The sequence below is a fragment of the Polypterus senegalus genome, chromosome 12 (genome assembly GCF_016835505.1).
Source record: "Polypterus senegalus isolate Bchr_013 chromosome 12, ASM1683550v1, whole genome shotgun sequence".
In the NCBI taxonomy this organism is placed as follows: Eukaryota; Metazoa; Chordata; class Cladistia; order Polypteriformes; family Polypteridae; genus Polypterus; species Polypterus senegalus.
Genome location: NC_053165.1, coordinates 118,489,400 through 118,511,781, shown reverse-complemented (window position 1 = coordinate 118,511,781; position 22,382 = coordinate 118,489,400). Strand labels below are relative to the sequence as shown.

The 22,382-nt window shown below is 35.8% G+C and overlaps 1 protein-coding gene across 1 annotated transcript in view; it reads left to right on the top strand.

The window, feature by feature from the left end:
• The window catches only part of chd2 (chromodomain helicase DNA binding protein 2), a 197,597-nt gene that overhangs the window by 79,902 nt on the left and 95,313 nt on the right, over nt 1–22,382 (top strand). Inside the window, exons 8-13 of the mRNA XM_039773298.1 lie at nt 2,963–3,188; nt 3,292–3,392; nt 5,460–5,504; nt 17,955–18,127; nt 19,706–19,830; nt 20,225–20,441. Coding sequence (XP_039629232.1) covers nt 2,963–3,188; nt 3,292–3,392; nt 5,460–5,504; nt 17,955–18,127; nt 19,706–19,830; nt 20,225–20,441 — 887 coding nt within the window. The remainder of the gene's footprint in view (nt 1–2,962; nt 3,189–3,291; nt 3,393–5,459; nt 5,505–17,954; nt 18,128–19,705; nt 19,831–20,224; nt 20,442–22,382) is intronic.

The window sequence follows — 22,382 nt, the reverse complement described above, 5'->3', positions numbered from 1 at the left end:
TGAGTCGCAGAACTGTCTACACAATCTGTGATATTTTAGTTCTGATATTAATTGTAGTTTTAGTTTTTATTTTACTTTATAAAATTAATTATTTTTATTTCATTCTAGTTTTCAGTGGAGTCAACAATTTTTATTTAGTTCTGTGTTTAAAATTTTAGTTTTGATTTTATTTAGTTCTGACTTTTTACATAATATTTGTACAATTGTACTTTTTTCTGTTGCAAGACCACAAATGCTGGCCTTCATATATTTCAATGCAAGTTATGTTTCAGTCAACAAAATACATTCTTAGTCTATAATCCTGTTAAACACATTTTGACTGTCAATAAAGAAACAGATTAAGTGGCATAATGAGCATAGTTAGCAAGATCAAATGTTTCAACCCAAGAAACCAGTCTGTGCAGGCACATTGCTGTTAAGTTTTAAACATGTAGGCATTTCGAGAGATTTTTTCATGTTGCAACGACGTCCAATGCACAGATTGGTACACTGTGAAAATATTCAGTCAACGAGTGCCTTTAATGCAGGTGCACAGATAAGGTCCTCGGCCACTGGTGCCAACAGACTGCATGTTGACAATTTCTGCTGCCGGTACTGAAACGGTGACGTGCGGTGAGGTTCATGGCTGGAGAGGCACTGACTCTCTAGAGTCAGAGTTACAAATAAATGAACCCCAAAGAGTAGCTTATTCACAATTCAATTGGCAGCATGCACATTGACTACTGGTTATGTTTCATATCTGCTCAGCATTTTTTACACATATATAGGTAAGGGACATATTTGGCTAAGAAAGAACGTTACATTTATTGCGGCGAGAGAGAGCGCATTTGCTCTTGCGCCCTCCATATGTTCTAAATTTGCTTTTGCAGTTTCACAATTCATACACATTCAGTACAAATGAAAGTATAGATTGGTGTACAAAAAAACAAATTTCAATTTTGATCTTAATTGAATTACAGTATTTAGTTGTTTTTAAAAGTTTTTAATTCTGATGCTTTAATCAATTTTAATACAGACTGTTCAACAAAAGGATAACAAGGAAAACAAAAGAATATTTTATTTAAGGTCAAAATGTAGCTTTTAAATATTGGATTTTTTTCTTAATCTGATCCCATTTGTTCTAAAATCCTATCCTTCTCCACGAAAATCTCTGTCACTTTCTTGTAAAAGTCATCCTTATTTTCCATTAGTTTTAAAAGTCTTAATCTTCCATTTTGGCAGTCAGTCAGAACAAAAAATAAAAATAAATGGACCGCTACAGTGCACTTGACTTTCTGATATTGCTAACTTATTAGCGCCAAGAGCCTCTGCGTAGAAGAACAGCAGCAACAAGCACCTGTTGGGCTCACATCTCCCCCTTTGGTGTTACACTGTACAGTCTGCCTCACGTTGTGCCGTTTTACTCTTGTTTTATATCCAATCTGAAAGACTGGATATGGCACACACATTCATTAAAAATATTAGCCAGACTGTGCAAAGTCAGGGTGTATAATAAACACATGTGCAAACATTATATTGGCGACATACAGAGAGACAGCAACAGGCACGTGCCAATTGCAGGCATCAACCCAGTGTGTGAGGGAGAGTGCAGTCTGAGGTGAGGTGAGGCTTGTCTTGTCGCTGCCGCACCTCACGTTTCTCCCCTATATTTGATCAGGAAATGTGCAGATTCAGTGATTTTGACTATAAAAATTATCTAAATTATTGGAATCATACAGAAAACAAATTTATAGCACAGACCAGTGGACAAATTTATTTTATCCATCCATCCATTATCCAACCTGCTATATCCAAACTACAGGGTCATGGGGGTCTGCTGGAACCAATCCCAGCCAACACAGGCAGGAAACAAACCCTGGGCAGGGTGCCAGCCCACCACCAGGCGCACACATACTCACACACCAAGCACACACTAAGGATAATTTAGAATCGCCAATGCACCTAACCTGCATGTCTTTGGACTGTGGGAGGAAACCGGAGTGCCTGGAGTAAACCCACGCAGACACGGAGAAAACATGCAAACTCCACGCAGGGAGGACACAGGAAGCAAACTCGGGTCTCCTAACTGTGAGGCAGCGAGCGCTACCCACTGTGCCACCGTGCCCAAATTTATTTTATGTTATCATTATTAGTTTTTTTTACTTTTCATGATGACAGGTAACTCCATCATCCCTGTATGAAATACATTCATGGTGCCAGAGAAGTGCTGGACTTCTACTAAGTACTGATCCAGCTGGCTCTGCACTGAAACTCCGAGACTCTTTTCTTCTTCTTGCACGCTAACATTTGTTTTTATATCATCTGCGTTGTAATTAAAGTATTTCCACACATTACTTTCTCGCTTTCTACCTGAAAACATCTGTGCAGAACTTGCCATCGTCAACCACAGTTGCTTACTGCTTCAACCCAACGAGCCAAATGTGCTCAACAAACAACAGTCCTTTATGGAAGTTACGCTATGTGACTATAGTAAGCCCAAGTTACAAGATCACTGCATAGTGAACAGCATAACATAACTGAACGCTCAGGGCTTGTACAAAAATGCAATTGCTGTTTTTTTCGTTTTTACTCAATTTTTGTTCTCATTTTAGTTCGCTCACCTATCACTAATTTTTATTTTTATTTAGTTTTAGTTTCTCTGTTTGCCTTAATTTCAGTTCTCGTTCTTGTAAAATGAAAAACAATATTTTTCGTTCCAATTCTTGTTTTCGTTACGAAAATATCACTGACACGCATTATGTTTGAATATTTTAATTAGAAGCTACAGATGTTTAACTTTAAAGTTCCTGAGTTAGTACAAAAGACGTTACTATGAGTAGATAAACACATCAGCACATAATTGAATCAGCATGAAATGTTTGCATATCACTAAAATGGTACTTTAGTTTGGGGAAAAAGAAATGTCAGTGGTCTAAATGAATTGCAATCATTAGTTCTTTTTCAAAAATGTTGTGTTTTTCAGCTACAGGCGCAACTACTACAGTTTATGCTATAGAAGCTAATGGAGATCCCAATGCTGATTTTGATCTACAGAAGGAAGAAGGGGAAGTTCACTACCTCGTAAAATGGAAAGGCTGGTCTTACATTCATTGTACTTGGGAAAGCATAGATTCTCTGACTCAACAGAAAGTAAAGGGTCTGAAAAAGCTAGAGAACTTTAAGAAAAAAGATGAAGAAATAAAGCAATGGTATGATGAGTTGCATATATTACTTTATGGGAAATAAAAGTTCTTCCTCTCTATGCATGTGGTTGTCCTTAATTTTGTAACCTATTTTTTTTTTACACTGCAGGCTTTCAAAAGCATCTCCTGAAGATATTGAGTACTACAATTGTCAACAAGAGTTGACAGTTGATTTAAATAAGCAGTACCAGATTGTTGAAAGAGTTATAGGTGAGAGATTAAATTCACTGTCTTTCCTTATCTGTGATTACCCTACTTGAAAATAATGTCCAGTATTGATTGTCATATTTTTATGGTTCTAAAGTTAATTAAACTGTCTATTTTTTATTTTGTGTAAATTTTGATTGATAAACTATTAAAAAACAGATTCATGAGAACTATCAAATATTATTTAAGAGAAATATAGAAGAAGTACAACACAGTATCAAAAATTAATCCCTTCCAATAACTTGAATATGAAAATGAAATTCATGGGGTTGAGGTGGATAGTGCAAGCCCCTTAGACCCCAACAAAAGGGGAGAAATTAGAAAAAGGAATATTTTGTTCATTTTAGGGGAGTTTTTTTTTATTAAAATATGTTTGTGCATTGTATTCCTTACTTAGGACCACTTTTTAATGTTACCCCAAGAATCACAGTTAATTTGCATAGCATAAAGCTGAAGGAGCTTTAAATTGTAAAGAGGGGAAGTCCAGAAAATTTTAGAGAAGTGAAAGGATTATGTGAATGGACACTTCGCCAGCTAAAATATACAGGAAATTGTTTATATGAGGACTTGGATAAAACAATGCATTGAATGGATACAGTTTGTCTAAGAGAGAGATAAAAGGACTCTGAAGTGTGTGATAAGAAGATGGAGAAGAACATTAGAGTCCACATGATCTACAGTGAGTGATCATAACAATAGATAGAAAAGGGAAGAGGAAGAAGGATTAGAGAATCTGGTCTTTAGGGTTTGGATTGTCTAAAGTCCTTGGATCATGAAACAAGTTACCCAACCAGGCAATACGCAGGTTTGAGTGCCAATACAGGGAATGGGAAAATTTGGAAAGGTCCAAGAATTAGTTCCATATTGCTCTTCATTTTTAAAGCATATTGAATAAAACGGCCTTTGGTAAAATGGAGAGATTTCATCTTCATAGCATTAAATTTACAATACATCAGGAGCCTACATTTAGTTCAGTGGGAAACCAGAATTAGAATTCTGTGGGAGAGTAGACCCAGGACCATACTGGATTGGATTGAGTGTGAATTAAACTAATCATACAGATGTATGGCAATAATTTTGAGAGACTGATTAAACAACAATGGAGACTTGGGACATCCTCGTGTAGCACCTCTGTAATTTCTGAACGGATGGGATATGTCTGAACTCGTGAGAATAATAGTGAGTTGGAAATTACTATCAATTTTTAGTAACTATTCCAACTAGTACAAGAAGTAGAAGTTGTTGGAGGGAGTCCAAGCCTCTGTGTGTACAGTTTAAGAACAAATCCTGGGTAGAGCATTGCTCCATTGTTTGGCATACTCATTCTGTTTAGCTTTGTTTTGATTGTCAGCTTAAACGATGTGTTGTTTAGGTTGCCTTTTTTTAATTCAAATTGTCCTTCGTGTAAGTAGAACCATGGGTATACAGGTGCATAAATATACAGGGTATACATTTCTAAAAATCCTTTTTTTGCATTGGTCTTAATTGATATTCTAATTTTCTGAGATACTGAATTAGGGACTTTCATTAGTTGTCAGTTATAATCATCAAAATTAAAAGAAATAAACATTTGAAATACATCAGTCTGTGTGTAATGAATGAATCTAATATACAAGTTTCACTTTTTGAATGGAATTACTGAAATAAATCAACTTTGTCATGATATTCTAATTTTATGACCGGCACCTGTATATGTGAGTGATTCGTGCTTTACATCTCGTGCTCCTAGAATAAGCTCTACCCCTTTAATCTTTGCACATCCAATACTCCTAATAAATACCAGAATTGAATCAAGCAAATATAGTATGATCAACCTAAGAGCATGTCTTTAGATTATAAGAGTAGCAAATGCAGCTTATTTCATTGTGTAATTTTATTATTTTAGAACTTGAGTGTTGAACGTTGTTATTTGTGATTTGTAACTGCTTAATTTCTCCTTCATTAAAGACAGTATGCTGCTGTTGGAGTATGTGAATTTCCCCTTGGGATTAATAAAGTATTTGTCTATCTATCTAAATTAGCTAATGCTTTATGTGCATTTCTGACTGCACTTGTTTTTCTTTATTACAGCAATGAAGACAGGAAAATCATCACAGGTACACACTGACTTCCCCTGTAAGTTTTTCTCTTCTCAAAAGCTTAATTACATGAAAGTGTATATTGGCATGGTTTTTCTATTGGGCTGTCAAACGATAAAATTTTTATTTGTTATTAATTGCAAAATGTTACAATACAATACAATACAACACAGTCTATTTTGATATAGCCCAAAATCACACAAGAAGTGCCGCAACAGGCCCTGCCTTTTGACAGCCCTCCAGCCTTGACTCTCTAAGAAGACAATGGAAAACTCCCAAAAAACCCTTGTAGGGACAAAAAATGGAAAAAAACCTTGGGAATGGTACAATATAATAGTGCATTAAAATCTTTCAAGTGCAGAGCAGAATTCACTGCTAGATGATATCACATAATATGATTTGAATTTGTTCAAATTCCTGGAGACCTTGGCCATCAAGCTGACTCCCCCTATTGGCCATTCCACAGCTGAGTCATCGCAGGGCTAACCAGTCTAATGGAAGAACCCTCTACCCGATGATTTCTGTGATTCTCCATCAGAGATGACTTTACTTTAGGCAGGCAAAACAACTTGGCAAGTGGGCAGTGGCACCAAGTGTCACATTTGAGTTCCAAGAAAAGAAACATAATAGGTAAGGGTTAGTAACAAATTTACTTATGTTTTAGTGCTAATAACTAACAACAGAGATCCATTCTGTACAGTTAATCAGAAGCTCTAGTCAGGATATGATAAACTGAAGTAGTAAGTCTTCAGCCGGGATTTGAAAGCTGAGACCAAAGGGGCATCTCTTATAGTAGCAGGCAGACCATTCCACAGTTTAGGGGCCCTATAACTAAAAGCTTGACCTCCCACTGTTATTTTATGAATCCTTGGAGTCATAAGCAGGCCGGCATCTTGATGTGCCGTAGGATTTTGAAATCTGCCAACACTTAACTGGGAGCCAGTGTAAGGATTTAAGAACTGGTGTTATGTGTTCATATTTTCTTGGTCTTGTAATAATTCTTGCAGCAGCATTTTTGATTCACTGGAATTTTTGAATTCAGTTTGAAATGTTTGAACATCCAGTGAACACTGCATTGCAGTAGTCAATCCTACTAGAAATAAATGCATGAATTAATTTCTCAGAAACTTGTTTATTTAGAAATCACCTTAATTTCCCAGCTTTTTTAAGATGGAAGAAACATGATTTAAACAACTTTGTAATGTGTGCTTTAAATGACATGATAGAGTCAAAGATAACTCCTAGATTGCGGGTTGATTCATTAATGGTGATTCCAACTGGGCTAAATGATGACAAAGTATTGTTTCAATCAGCATCATTCCTTCCAATAATTAATATCTCTGTTTTATCAGTGTATAAAGACAAGTAGTTCTCATTCATCCACTTTTTTAATTCACTAACAACTAATTAAAGTTAACATTGGAGAAACTTCATTTGGTCTAAAAGAAAGGCATAACTGGGTGTCATCTGCATACGAGTGAAAAATAGGATGTTTTCTAATGATAGATCCCAATGGAAGCATGTAAAGTGGAACCAGCAAAGGTCCCAGTACTGAGCCTTGTGGGACACCATATCTTTGTTCTGTGTATGATGATGGAGTTCTGTCAGCACATTTCTGTACATACTGGAATCAATTTGATAACTAAGAAGTAAACTAGGCAAAGGCGGTGCCTGTGAGCCCAACCTCACTTTCCAGCCTGTGCAGTAAAATAGAATGCTCAATGGTGTCAAACGCTGCACTTAAGTCTAACAGCATAATTACAGTGGAGTTTCCTTCATAAGAGAATATCAGAATGACATTTATGACATGTGTTAGTGCTCATTTCTGTACTCTGACCACTGCGGAAAGCAGACTGGAATTTCTCAAGTAAATTGTGATGCGTAAGGTGTGACTGAAGCCGATTGGTGACTACTTTTTCCAAATATTTTAGAGAGAAAGGGTAAATTTAAAATGTGTCTATAATTATTAAGTACTAGACATTAAGCCCGTTACAATAACGGGCGCTAGAACAGTAGTGCATAAACATTAGTAGGAACAGTCTATATTAAATGACAAGGAACCTTGTATGCTTCTGTAATATGCATCACTGTATTGTGTGCCTTTAATTTTCTCTCTCAGTAATACTGGTTTGTAGTTCCGTAAAATGCCTATAATTTTGTCTGACAGTAATACAGTGGAACCGAAGTAATTTCCCCCATAGGATTGTATGTAAATACAATTAATCCGTTCCAGACTGTATGAACTGTATGTAAATATATATTTTTTTAAGTTTTTAAGCACAAATATAGTTAATTACACCATTGAATGCACAGCGTAATAGTAAACTAAATGTAAAAACATTGAATAACACTGAGAAAACCTTGAACAACAGAGAAAACTAACACTGCAGTTTTTGCAGTAGAGTTCGCGCTATAGCCTTACAATCCGCTTGCTAAAAACACTTTTTTTAATGAGTTTTAAGCACAGGGAAAAAATGAACATTTGAAAAATCCGTAATTTAATAAACAACCAAGAAAAGTAACATTGCAACAATGCATGCGCGTGCCTGTGTGTGTGTCTCTCTCACAGGCCTGCGTGTGTGTGTGTGTGTGTGTGTGTGTCTGTCTCTCACGTGTGTGTGTGTGTCTCTCTTAAGCACGTGCCTGTGTGTGTGTGTCTCTCTTGCGCCTGTGTGTGTGTATGTCTGTCTCATGCGCACCTGTGTGTGTGTGTGTCTGTCTCGCGCGCGCCTGTGTGTGTGTGTGTGTGTGTATCTGTCTCTCTGAATTCTGTTTTACCAGCAATTTTTTGTCCGGCTTGTGCACAAAAGCTGCAATACATCTTTCCCTTGTCATACCGTAACCAAGCGAACTCCTGTAACCAAGCCACTTTAAACTGTCTTCAAGGCATCGGAGCCGCGGGCGCAGAAGACTTTGCAAACGGGACGGAGTTGTCATCCTTTAATAACTGGACATTTCCGGACGCCGGTGGCTGTATCAGATAATCCACTGACTGAATTATCTTCGTTTCATTCAGAAGTAGACAAGGCAGGATTTGGACGAGTGGGCATTGAGAAAAATTTGGAAATTTTTCGTTTGGTCATTTTGTGTGTTACATGGAAACTTAGAACATTTTGCGTGTTACGTGGAAAGTTAGGATGGAATTCGAGGAGTAGTCGTGGCTCGATTCTCTTCTATTTCAGATCCCTACTCGCAGCAGTTAGCGAGATGACATTTGAAGCAGAGTGGGTGTGTCAGATGATGCCTCGCTCCGGTTTGGCTTTAATCACGTGATAATAGTGTAATAGGAAAGGCAGACGTGGGCTGAGAGTGTTCGCACATAATTAAAAGCTGTTTCTGCTGCTTTAAATTTAAAACTTTCCTTAGATTGACAGAGAGAGTCGCCACCGGCTACTGGAATGAAAAAACTAGTCACAAAATAGAAAATCATATCGCATTGGCGACCATTTTAGTCGCCTTCTGGAGCCCTGTATAATTTGTTTGAACATTCTGGTTGATTTTGTGACTTCTGTCATTGCGCTCTGTATCATAGTTTGCTTGCAGAAGAGATATATTTGTGCTAATCCGAAGTTACGGGCCGAAGGGAGGGGGAAGTGTGACATTAGGAGTAGGGAGCCGGGCAGGGCCCTCTTCACTGTCCTGTTTCACTACTACGTGGGTGAAGCCATAGGGGATGGCTAGTTGTAATCAATAGCAATAGTTAATGTTTTACATTTTGTTTCATTCATCAACATAAGTTGAGTTGTACTTTTATGGTTGTAGTCTGAGAAAGATTTTGCTGCCTGGCATGTTTTGCTCTTAAGTGATAAGCCAAGGTTGTTCTGTGATATTTAAATTTGCCCAGACTAAGTTTCCAAGTACAGAAAATTTTGCCCTTTAAATGTCTGAGTTTTAATTTAAAAGCAACCATCACCAGTTTAGTCTTTCTCAGCTATCATTTATTAAATAGCTTAAATCAGAAGATCCCAAACATTTAAGATGCCCCCTTAAATGTATCATCTGGTCAGGGCCCCACTAATATACAGCCAATGCTGCAAAATAGAACATGTTCCTGGATCAGTTACTGAAAACAGCAGTCATACTGCATGATTTTGTGCAGTTGTCGACCTATTAATCAAAGCAAATGTCTAATTACAGCACATTGTGACTCATATGTGATTAAATGTCACACAGTATATCTAGACTATGGATATTCAACCTTTTTCTTGGTGTACCACTGTATCCCCATTTTCTTTCACTCTTAAATACTTGCATACTTAACTTTTACTAGTCACATCTAAAATTGTTATGTTGTAACTTCCACCTTTCTCACTAATATTGCATTTGGGGATTTTAACAAGTGATTAGTTGCTTGTGTCATTGTGTATGTCTTTTAGTTTTTTTCTTGTACATAAAATTATTTTAATGAGTTATTTTTCTAATGTAAAAACAATAGCATGGTTTGATAAAGAATAAATATTAGCAAAAAATGTTAGCATTTTTAAGTTATAAAAATTATACAGTTACATATGATTCCAGATAAAAAGAAACAGAAATGTAAGTCAAGTTAAATATGACTTCAGGTCAAAATAAGAAAATAACACGGGTAGTTGTGAAGGTTGAGTTGTCTTTATGTTTTACTAGCAGGAGTACCTGGCGTTGCCCGGGAATGTATACAGTAATCCCTCGGTATATTGCGCTTCGACTTTGCGGGCTTCACTCTATCGCGGATTTTATATGTAAGCATAACTAAATATATAACGCAGATTTTTCGCTGCTTCGCGGGTTCTGTGGACAATGGGTCTTTTTACTTCCTGTACATGCTTCCTCAGTTGGTTTGCCCAGTTGATTTTATACAAGGGACGCTATTGGCGGATGGCTGAGAAGCTAACCAATCAGAGCATGCAGTTAAGTTCCTGTGTGCTGAATGCAGTGTTAACCAGGAAGCCTCGTCTCGCTCATTCAGCATCAACGTGTTTCGCTGTGTAAAGAGTTAACTTTTGTGCTCTTTTGTGTTTATCTTTGTGCATAGTCAAGCCCTTCATTATGGCTCCAAAACAATCTGCTCCTGCTACTGCTTCAGGGGCTGTGCCCAAGCGCCAACGGAAGATGTTAACGATTGCCGAAAAGGTAAATGTTTTGGATTTGTTGAAGGAAGGGAAAAGCTACACCGCTGTAGGACGCCATTACAGCATCAATGAGGCTACGATTCTTTTTATTTAAAAAGTAGGAAAGGAATATAAGATCTATGGACGCAGTGTCCTTTTAACCAGGGTGCAAAACGAGTTGTAAGTGGATGTAATAAGGCAGTAGTCTGGATGGAATCTGCTTTAGGGATTTGGATTGAAGAAGAATAACGGCAGAAGGGCTGTAACGCTCTCCTTTGTTGTGCAGTAAAATTAAACTCATCGTTATCGGACAAGTCATCGTGTCATTGTTGGTCATTGTTGGTGAGTAACCAAAATTAATTTTCTACTTACAGTACTTAGTACATGTACGTACGTTTAGTGTCACTGTACACACATTTACTGTATACAATTTTTCTTGCATTGTATGTATTTATTGCTTTCTGGCCTATCTGTCGTAATGGCTGTAACCTTTTGATATCGGAGACACTCGATATCTTTAAAATAATATTTAGGTTTTACTGTATATAAACAGTGTGTTTACATACATAATTTCAATGAACCTTACCTAATATCTAAGAGAATACAAAGGGATTATGCTGTATAACTGTACAGGGAATATTTATAAACAGTGTGGGAGAGTTTATAAGGGCTTAAAATATATAAAAATAACCATACAAACATATGGTTTCTACTTCACGGATTTTCACCTATCGCTTTGGGGGTGTTGGGTATCTGGAACGCAACCCCGCGATTGAGGAGGGATTACTGTAATCCGTGAATTTCCCAAAAGAAAGAAACAGAACATAGAAATAGAACAAACAGTTTTCTTATTCACATTTTATTGTAAGTTGGTCCACTCTGGATTCTGTCTGCTGTGGCGTTTTAGACGCCCTTAAAATAGACTTTTTTCTAGTATCTGAAGTGGACCTTCCAATTCTATGTCTTATTTTCGGTGGCATGGATATATTAGCGAAAAGCAGGACAATTATAATGTGTTACATGGTATTACATACGGACTAAGCACCACAGTGAGATGAATTTATTATGTTTACAATACGTCAGAAAGTGAACAAATAGCACCAGTCAGTCAGAAAGAGCAACACTGAAATCATACTGTGAGTTGGAAAGCGAGCAAATAGCACCACAAATATGGAAAGCCAGTCAGGTGCACTGGGTCGTTCACGTTTTACATCCATACGGCAGTTCCCCTTCACCTGATGAAAGCAGTCGCCCTTCTCATACTTGGACACTTCCGCCATCTCTTGGCAATTTAAAGAAACATGGGTAAAGAGAGACGCACAGTGACCAGATGTGCTGGTAGATGAAACCGCCATGAACGTCTGTTGCAACATACGGCCATCTTGTCGATAATAAGTACAGGGACGTGTGGCGAACGTTCTGACGGTGAAAAGGTGCCCTGCGCTTCACCACGAACATTTTTCCCAACCAAACATACCCCATGACCTCCTCCTGGTCACAAAGGAGCCCAGTCCCCAGGAGCCCTGATCGGACGCCTGGTGAATATATGGCGGACATACAAACATGCATACATACACACACACATACATGCATCGAGTCTGCTTTATATATTAGATATTGGGTTTCAGTTTTGATAAATTGCTTCTAACTTCAGGCTTTTCTTGTAGATATTTTTAAAAGAAAGGTGAAGGCAGGGCTGAGCAATTTATCAAGTATCTGATTCGATATTTTACAAAAATTAATAGGCAAATCAATATGATTTTCAGAAGTTTTATTTGAATTTCCACAACATCTTCTAAACATTGAATGCAATTGATTTTTGTTAATTATGGAGTAAACAATGATTGGTGCCAATTAGTTTTGTCAATTTCACGTTTTTCCTCAGACAATTGTAGGTTCTTCTTTTTTCAACAAGGGGTACTAGCAAATGTGTGTGTACATGTTTGTATATTCTTCAGTCTTAGTCTGCCAATTTCTGAAACTGTTCTAAAATTATGGTGCCCCAAAATAGTAAAAATAATTTGTAATAAAATTACAAATTTTGTAATTTTGGAAAACCAGGTCTGAGAGAGAGAGAGACTGAACGTCTGTGCAGACTGCTACTGTGGGTTGAGGGAGGAAGAAAGAGAGTACTCACATGAGACACATGTAAATGAGAGGTAGCTGTGACACAGGAAACTTCAGTTTGGTACTGGTGATGGACACTGAAGAGGAGAATGGAGATGGGAAAGAGAAGGGCTGAGTCGAAAAGCCAGAGCATCATTAGACAGAAAAGTGAAATTGAAGTACAGCTGAGTGTGGAAACTCAAGTGTGGTCGCTGCATAACCAACAATCCAGTTCCAATTTTGAACCTTTTTTTTCTTTAGTTTCTTTGCATACCATCTGTCAGCTGTTTGTGTACGATACAGGTTGAGGACTGTTTCTGTCATGTATAACCACATTGACATATGTAACAACTGAAGAACATTTTCAGTTAGTGTTTGTTTTATTTAAAAACTAGGCAATTTAAAGACTTTTTTAAAAATTGGGATTATTTTATTTTATTTCATAGTGTCCCCAGTTTTAAAACTATTAGCTTATATAGGAAAGGGATGTAAAACAACTCCCGCTTTAAATACTTTTAAGGAATATCGAAGTGTAGTGGTAGTACTGCTGCCTTGCAGTAAGTAGATCATGGGTTCATGTCCCGGATCTCCCTGCATGGAGAGTGCTTAGAGTAAAGAGAAAAGCACTATATACAGTTAGGTTCATAAATATTTGGACAGAGACAACTTTTTTTTTAATTTTGGATCTGTACATTACCATAATGAATTTTAAATGAAACAACTTAGATGCAGTTGAAGTGCAGACTTTCAGCTTTAATTCAGTGGGTTGAACAAAAAGATTGCATAAAAATGTGAGGGAACTAAAGTATTTTGTTTAACACAATCCCATTATTTCATGGGCTCAAACGTAATTGGACAAATTAAATAACTGGAAATAAAATGTTCATTTCTTATACTTAGTTGAAAGCCCTTTGCTGGCAATGACAGCCTGAAGTCATGAACTCATGGACATCACCAGATGCTGGGTTTTCTCCTTTTTAATGCTCTGCCAGGCCTTTACTGCAGTGGCTTTCTGTTGCTGTTTGTTTGTGGGCCTTTCTGTCCGAAGTTTAGTCTTCAAGAAATGAAATGCATGCTCAATTGGGTTAAGATCAGGTGACTGATTTGGCCATTCAAGAATTTTCCACTTCTTTGCTTTAATAAACTCCTGAGTTGCTTTGGCTGTATGTTTTGAGTCATTGTCCATCTGTTTCATGAAACGCCGCCCAATCAGTTTGACTGCATTTAGCTGTATTTGAGCAGACAGTATGTCTCTAAAGCACCTCAGAATTCATTAAGCTGCTTCTGTCCTGCGTCACATCATCAATAAACACTAGTGTCCCAGTGCCACTGGCATCCATGCACACCCAAGCCATCACGCTGCCTCCACCGTGTTTTACAGATGATGTGGTATGGTTTGGATAATGAGCTGTTCCACGCCTTCTCCATACTTTTTTCTTGCTATCATTCTGGTGGAGGTTGATCTTGGATTTGTCTGTTGAAAGAATGTTTTTCCAGAACTTTGCTGGCTTTTTTAGATGTTCTTTAATAAAAGTCTATTCTAGCCTTTCTATTCTTGAGGCTTATGAGTGGCTTGCACATTGCAGTGCACCCTCTGTATTTACTTTCATGCAGTCTTCTCTTTATGGTAGACTTGGATATCGATACGCCTACCCCCTGGAGAGTGTTGTTCACTTGGTTGACTGTTGTGAAGGGGTTTCTCTTCACCATGGAAATGATTCTGCGATCATCCACCACTGTTGTCTTCCGTGGACGCCCAGGTCTTTTTGCGTTGCTGAGTTCACCAGTGCTTGCTTTCTTTCTCAGGATGTACCAAACTGTAGATTTTGCCACTCGTAATATTGTAGCAATTTCTCGGATGGGTTTTTTCTGTTTTCGCAGCTTAAGAATGGCTTCTTTCACCTGCATGGAGAGCTCCTTTGACCGCATGTTGTCTGTTCACAGCAAAATCTTCCACATGCAAGCACCACACCTCAAATCAACTCCAGGCCTTTTATCTGCTTAATTGATAATGACATAACAACGGACTTGCCCACACCTGCCCATGAAATAGCCTTTGAGTCAATTGTCCAATTACTTTTGAGCCCCTGAAAAGAAGGGATTGTGTTAAAAAAATGCTTTAGTTGCTTCACATTTTTATGCAATCGTTTTGTTCACCCCACTGAATTAAAGCTGAAAGTCTGCACTTCAACTGCATCTGAGTTGTTTCATTTAAAGTTCATTGTGGTAATGTACAGAACCAAAATTAGAAAAAAGTTGTCTAAATATTTATGGACCTAACTGTAAATGAAAAGAATTATTATTATTTCCTTTGAAATTAATCACACTTGTTAAATTAGCTTTCTCAGGTCTGACATTTCTCATTCTGAATTAAAACAAATGAACAAACAAACCTGAATTAAACATTTGCAATGAGTTAGATCTTCTGTGGGTAAATATATAAAATATTAATTGTATATAATCAAAACAGGACACAGTCAGCAATTTTGGGGAAAATCATGCCTGCTGATAGCATCCAAGGTCTGCTTTCCTTTTTCTCTTAGAGTACTTTTCATTATTTGATGTGTTTATAATTTTATTCTTTGTCATTCTGCTTTCTTTAAACCATTATAAAAGTTGATAAAATGACATTAAAACATTGAAAGTGATTTTTAGTATGCATATTTACAGTATGAACAAATTGTTAATGCAATAATAAATAGTAAAAAATTTAAAGATATGGTATCACATTTATCTGGCCTTGGGCGATATTATAGAAAGAGAAGTTACTAATCACAGTTAAATTATTTAAATTGACTACTCAACTCATTCTTCATTTACTTGAATGTATGCTTCTCCTTGTGCTGTCTTTGACTGTTTACTTTGTAGATAGCTGGGCATTGAGTGGTATGCTTTAACTTGTGGCTTTTTATACAAAATTACAAAAATATTTCCAGAGATATTTTGGGCCAGAATTAGAAATATGTAAACTACTGTAATTTGAAATGCACAATTCTATACCTTTACATGATCAGTGTATAATTGCTTTTAAACTTTTCCCCTTTGTCTCATTGTCCAATCATTGCATCCCCTCCATATGTGTAAAATTCACTCAATTCTTTAATACTTAAACTACTGATACGCAATCAAGTACAACTCAGACTGTTGGCACAATACTGTATCCTTCACCTTTTGACCCACAACACATAATGAAATTCATTCTGTAAAATTAATGAAACTAAGCTCCATAAAATATTTAACTATTTTAAGTAATTCTGCATGAGACATTGATTCCATTCCTACATGTTTCTCTTTTTTTATACAGTCAATAAAGAAGTTATTGACTGTATAATTTTAACAGTACTGGATATCACAAACTACTCATTAGCACTTTTCCAGAAACACTTAAAATAACATTTGTCAAGCCTTAACTTAAGAAACATAAATTAGACAGTCCTACTCTCAGTAACTATACAGTAGACCTATTTACAAGTTGCCTTTCATAAGCAAAATCTTTAAGCAAGTGCTTTATAAACAAATCAATGCCGTTCTCTCTGGAAACAATATTTATTAGAAGTTCCAGTCTAGTTTTAAACAGGGGAATAGCACTGAAACAGATTTAGTTGTTAGTTGTTAGTTGTGAATAATCTATGAATCCCTGTGGATATGAATAATGTTTCTATTGTACTCCTTTATTTAAGTACTGCATTTGATACAGTTGATCATAATATACTTTTAAAGCATCTTAAGAAATGTATTGGTTTATCTGGAACTGTTTTAAACTGGTTTAGGACATATTTAAATTGAAGGCAGTATTTTATTAGCTTACGGGACCATGTATCAAAAAATATATGATATTCATTATGGTGTACCACAGGATTCTGTACTGGGTCACCTCCTGTTCTCCCTGCATATGCTGCCAGAGCATGGAGTCAGCTTCCGTATCTATGCTGATGATATTCAGTTATACATATCTGTAGTGCCAGAGGATCCCAGTCTTATAAATAAACCGGCGTATTGTCTATCGAATATCATGAGTTGGATGAATAGAATTTTGATAGAAATTGAATGAAGATAAGAGTGAAATTCCAGAAATACAAAGGTACAAAGTTATAAACAGTCTGAGCACTCTGGCACTACAGACTAAAATGGGGTTAAAAATCTAGGTGTTATTCTTGAGTCTGAGCTCACATTTAAACCACACATTGATAGTGCTGTGAAGACTTCCTTCTTCCACCCTAGAAACATAGCCTGTGTAAGTCTATTCCTCAACTTGGAAGATGCTAAAAAGCTGACTCAAACCCATACTATTGTAATGAACTTCTCACAGGACTATAGAAAAAGACAACAAAAAGATTACAACTATGCAGCAGCAAGAGTACTTACTGCACTAGAAGACATGAGCATATTATCCCTCTTTTAGCATGACTAAATTGATTACCTATTTCATTTAGAATTAATTTTAAAATACTTTTATTAGTATTTAAAGCTTTAAATGGACAAGCACCTTCATACACTTCAGAATGTCTGACTGAATATGTTCCAAACAGGTCCTTGGGATCATCATGTGCATGCTTGCTACACATTCCTAAAATAAAATAGAAGAAATATGTGTGCCTTATGTTTTATGCACCAAACATTTGGAACAACCGGCCTTTAGATATTCATCAGGCCTCTTCTCTTAGTATTTTTAAAAAGCAGCTGAAAACATGCTTTTCTACCCTGGCTTTTAGTTAGTTTTCACTGCGTTATATTAATGTATTTTTATCTTAATAGGATTTCCTAATGTTTGGTTGTGTTCTTATTTTATTGTTAATTCTGTTTTGTTCTTATTTTGTTTTTATTCTTACTGTGTTTTGCACTCTCTGTAAAGCACTTTGAGCTGCATTCAGATGTAAGAAAATGTTCTATAAATAAAATGATTTTATTATTATTATTGTAGTAACTCCTAATTAATTTTGTATTAATTAACATTTTTCTTAGTAATGAGGATTGTTTTGAAAAAAAAGAACATGGCATAAGGTAAATCTATGTATTGAAATAAAAAAAAAAATTTTTATGAATAATAAAAAAGATCTCTGTGAATTTATATAAACTTGCCCTTAAATGTTATACTATCACTTTCTGAAGTTATGAAAGAAGTCAGATGATAAAACTTAGTTTAGAGTTCTTGGCAAGAAATGTTATTTCTAAAACTTATAAATGTACCTGAGGCTTGCAGAATATTAAAACAGTTTGCTGCTTGTGTGAAAGATGAAATGAGTGTCCAGCAGTATGTTTGTATTTAAGTGAGTCTCTTAAAATGTTTTCTTCAGCACACAAAACCTCCTCTTCTAATGAACCAGAGTATCTCTGCAAATGGATGGGGCTTCCTTATGCCGAATGCAGTTGGGAAGATGGAATACTGATTCAGAAAAAATTTCCACTCTGTATTGAAAAATTCAGCAATAGGAATAACTGTAAAACAATCCCCTCTAAAGACTGTAAAGTAAGTTTTCAAAAGTTAAAGTTATTTTAAGAAACAATGAGAGCATGGTGCTACTGATTGATCAGTGTAGTTATGGATTAAAACAAAGGTTGCTATTTAAATGTCATAAATTCTTTTAAAGGATTTCTTGTACTCAAACCCTTTTTAGGACACAGTTCAAAGGAAGAGTATCAAAATTATATTTGTTTCAACTTCTTATACAGTTTAACAAGGAGCACACTCCCGTATATGCATACAAGACCATATATTTTGTATATTTCAATATATAATGGGTTTATCAAGATACATAAGTAACTTTAAAGTAGTTAACTGTAATTATTCATATTAAAAATAATTTATAAATATGTATAAATGTGTTATTTATCAAATGTAAATATTGGTAATTCATATCAGGAGTGTGTGTTGTGTCTTTTGAAAACTGCATATAAAAATTACATAGTCTTTGTACAGTAATGCCAAAATATCATGGTTTACACACAGCCTTGTTACATAAATGAGACTGTGCTGACAGGATGGTCACATTGATTGCTAGTTGACATTAAGGTGGTAGCAGACCTCCACTCACTAGTGAAGCTCTACATTCAAATAACTTCTGCTTACCTTTTAAAACCGACTTTATCTTGGGAAACTTGTACTGTGGAATTCTTTTACAGTGCCAGTCCATGTAGTTCTTTTATTGCTAGCATTTTGATGTTGAAGGCCACACTTTTATTTAGTGATTGTGTTATATCTTGTTTTTGCTGTTAGTGTATAGTACTTGGTTTTGAACTATTTATTTATGTTGTCTTTGATGTTACTTTTCTTCCTTATTATTTATTGTACTTCTAAATAAATTCAGTTGAATTTCAACCAGTCCCATCTCTTTCTATGTGCATTAAGTTTACACATTCTTCTAAACTGTGCATTGCCTTTCTTTGGATACACTGGATTCAATAAAGATGTACATGTTTATTTAATGTGCATCTCTAAATTTTTCCTGTTATGATTCACTGTGAGTGTGGATATGACATTATGTGAACTGGTTGTAATAACCTCTGAATTTAAACAATTTATGCTGTAGAAACAGACTCCAGGTTGTTGAAACTCTGTAATCTATTACTATTGCAATATCCCCAGTTTTATTATTTTGTACAGTAGTTGTTGTGGATTTGTATAGATCCTTCTGACTCTTGCTGGGTAAACTACGAAGCTCCTCTTTATTGCATGTCATGTTTTTTTTTTTTTTTTAAGGGAATTCATTTTTAATATTGTTTAGTCTATAAAGACCCTTGAGATGGTACTTTCTTCTATTATAGTGTATCAAATAAATATTAAATATAAGATTAAAAGCAAGTTTAAAAAATGTTTAGATAGTAATATTGCTGTATGTTGCAAATTAGCAGTGGTAGACTTAAGCATCTCATGATTGTGCTTGCTATGAAAATAATTAATTAAAAATCATTTGTTAATATTAGTCATACTGTAAGTAATACCAGTTTTACCAGAAAAAAATACACAAAAGAATAAAATGGAATGGGATGTTTTAATAGAATTTCTTTGAATATTATAGAACTGAGAAAACATATGTTTTTTTGACAGGTGCTAAAGCAGAGGCCTCGGTTTGTCACACTGAAAAAGCAACCATCATATATTGGAGGAGAAAACCTAGAGCTTCGTGATTACCAATTAGATGGGCTTAACTGGCTTGCCCATTCCTGGTGCAGGTGGGAATTAATAATAATAGTAATGATGATAATAAATGTTATTTATATAGTGCTTGAATTATGTTTTTGTTGTTTATTATAGTTTGTCTATAAGTTGCTTTCTTGATTTTTCACTTTCACAGTGATTGTTTTATTAAATAGTAAATAGTAAATAAAAGCATATATGTAAAACCAGAGAACTGGAAGATGGTGAGATTTTTTTCACATTATTGTGTGTGTGTGTGTACATGAATCTACCTTAAAATAACCACTTTAGATCACCCCATTATTATAAAAACCAAATAAATTAACAGTGGAACAATATATCAAGGTTAATATGGCCATAATGAAAGAATAGACAGAGACACTCGTGTAAAATATTATGGTGGTGTTTTAACTTTGCTTTGCTTTTCAGGTGTAATAGCGTGATCTTGGCTGATGAAATGGGCCTTGGTAAAACCATTCAGACCATTTCATTTTTATCGTACCTGTTCCATCAGCACCAGTTGTATGGCCCCTTTCTATTGGTAGTACCACTCTCTACCTTGACTTCCTGGCAGAGAGAGTTTGAAACGTGGGCTCCAGATACGAATGTAGTAGTGTACCTTGGGGACATAGGGAGCAGAAATACGGTAAGAGAGAAAGTTGTATTTGTTATGCCTGTCCTTTGTAGATATATATTTTTAACAAATTTTAATTATTATCTTTAAAATATATACATATTTCAGTATGCAGGTATAGAAAATGAACATGTGAATTTATGTGTTTGTGCTACTAGTTTAAAAATGTAAAGTGCCCTTTGCACATTTCTTATTAAAATGTCTACCAATTTTGATCCCATAATTTTTGTTTACATGGACATTTTGTATATATTTTCAGTGTTTTTTATATTTTTAAAAAGTCTTAATTTTAATGGTCATTTAATTTTTAAATCAGTACTCTATAGTTCTGAAACATACACCAATTTTATATAGAAGGAAAACAATAAGAAACAGCAAAAATCTATTCCAAATAACTCTTTTGAGGTTTTTTGCTTAACATGCCACAGACTGTAAAGTGGTGGGAATAGATGAGAGACAATTATTAAGGGACACCAGCATTTTCTTATGAATACTGTGAAAGAATATGTGGTGCATAACCAAAAAAAACAGAAGCATTATGAAAGAAGGTTTTTGTTGAACATTTTGTGACTGGCTTCAAAAATGGACACAAATACAGGCCAGGGGTCTGTTCCAGAAAGCAGGATTAGTGAGAAATCCAATTAAAGTAAATTCAAATTAATAGAAATCAAGCTAAATCTGTTTAAGGAATCCTGGATTTTACCAAATGCGTGTTTCTGGTACAGATTAAGTCAGAGTTACGTTATCCATGAGTTGCAGATAGCTTGCTGATCCTGCTTATTGGAATGGGATGCGATTTTCCTGTTTCAGAAATAAAGGTTTGACAAAATTCAGTGCAGTTACTGGGGCGGGGCAACCAGTGCTCTGAAATTGACCTGCAGACAGCAGTCTTAATATGAAGGATTAATGCTTTCAGATTAATAATTAAGGAGCAGAGCATCCAATCATAAGGCCATAGTCCATAAATGTTCCATCAGAAATGTTGATACCACCTGTACCACTTAAGAAGCCGAAAAAGCAGAAGAAACAATTGAAGCATAGTCGCACAACTCAGTTTTTCTCGAACAGAAAAATGTAATCAGACCGTGATTTGACATTCTGACATGTCTGTAGAAGAGTGTTCATGAAAGTTAACACTTTATATCTGAGACTTTTATATATATATATATATATATATATATATATATATATATATATATATATATATATATATATATATGCAATGTTGTAAAGCATGTTCACTGTCACACTCTGTGGCTTTCAGCTGACTTCAATGCAAATCATGGACATTTCCTGTTTCATTTTTTTACGTTTTTAATTTTTTTGTAAAGGGCACTTTTCTTCACAACATTGGGGATGCCACATATGTTGGCAAAGCAATGCAAAGTGTGCCTAGCTTTAATGCAGCATCTGCTCACACACACAAACACACACAGGTCTGTGTTCCTGAGAGAGACAAAGAGGAATTTCACAACTATGAGCAATCAAGTTTAAGCAACTGCAGCATTTCTGACCAATAATAACTGATAATAGATTCGCTGGTGGAACAAGCTACCACCTTTAGCTCTTCTGTGGAGTCCTCTGACTTTTATTTAAAAAAATGAAATTCCTCTGAAGAGTCTTCTCTTCAGCAGGTACCTGTACCCAGTATGCTTATTACTGTGGTTTCAATTTGGGGTTCTTTAATGGAATGTAGTATGGTCGCTTCTCCAAAGCCCCTCTTAAACAGGGCTACAATGGGAAACTAATACAGTTTTTTTTTTTTTTACCTAGTCTTTGTTCGGTCAGCTGCTGGCTTGCTGCTGCTGTCGTGCTGCGTAATCTGCATCTCGTGCAGCGCTTTGAACGTTTAAAAGCCTGTACAGCAGCTGTTCTTTTGTCTCACTGTCTTGTCTCTCTTCTCCTCCAGACATCCTCAAACACTATTCAATCTCTTTTGCTGTTCCGTTATTT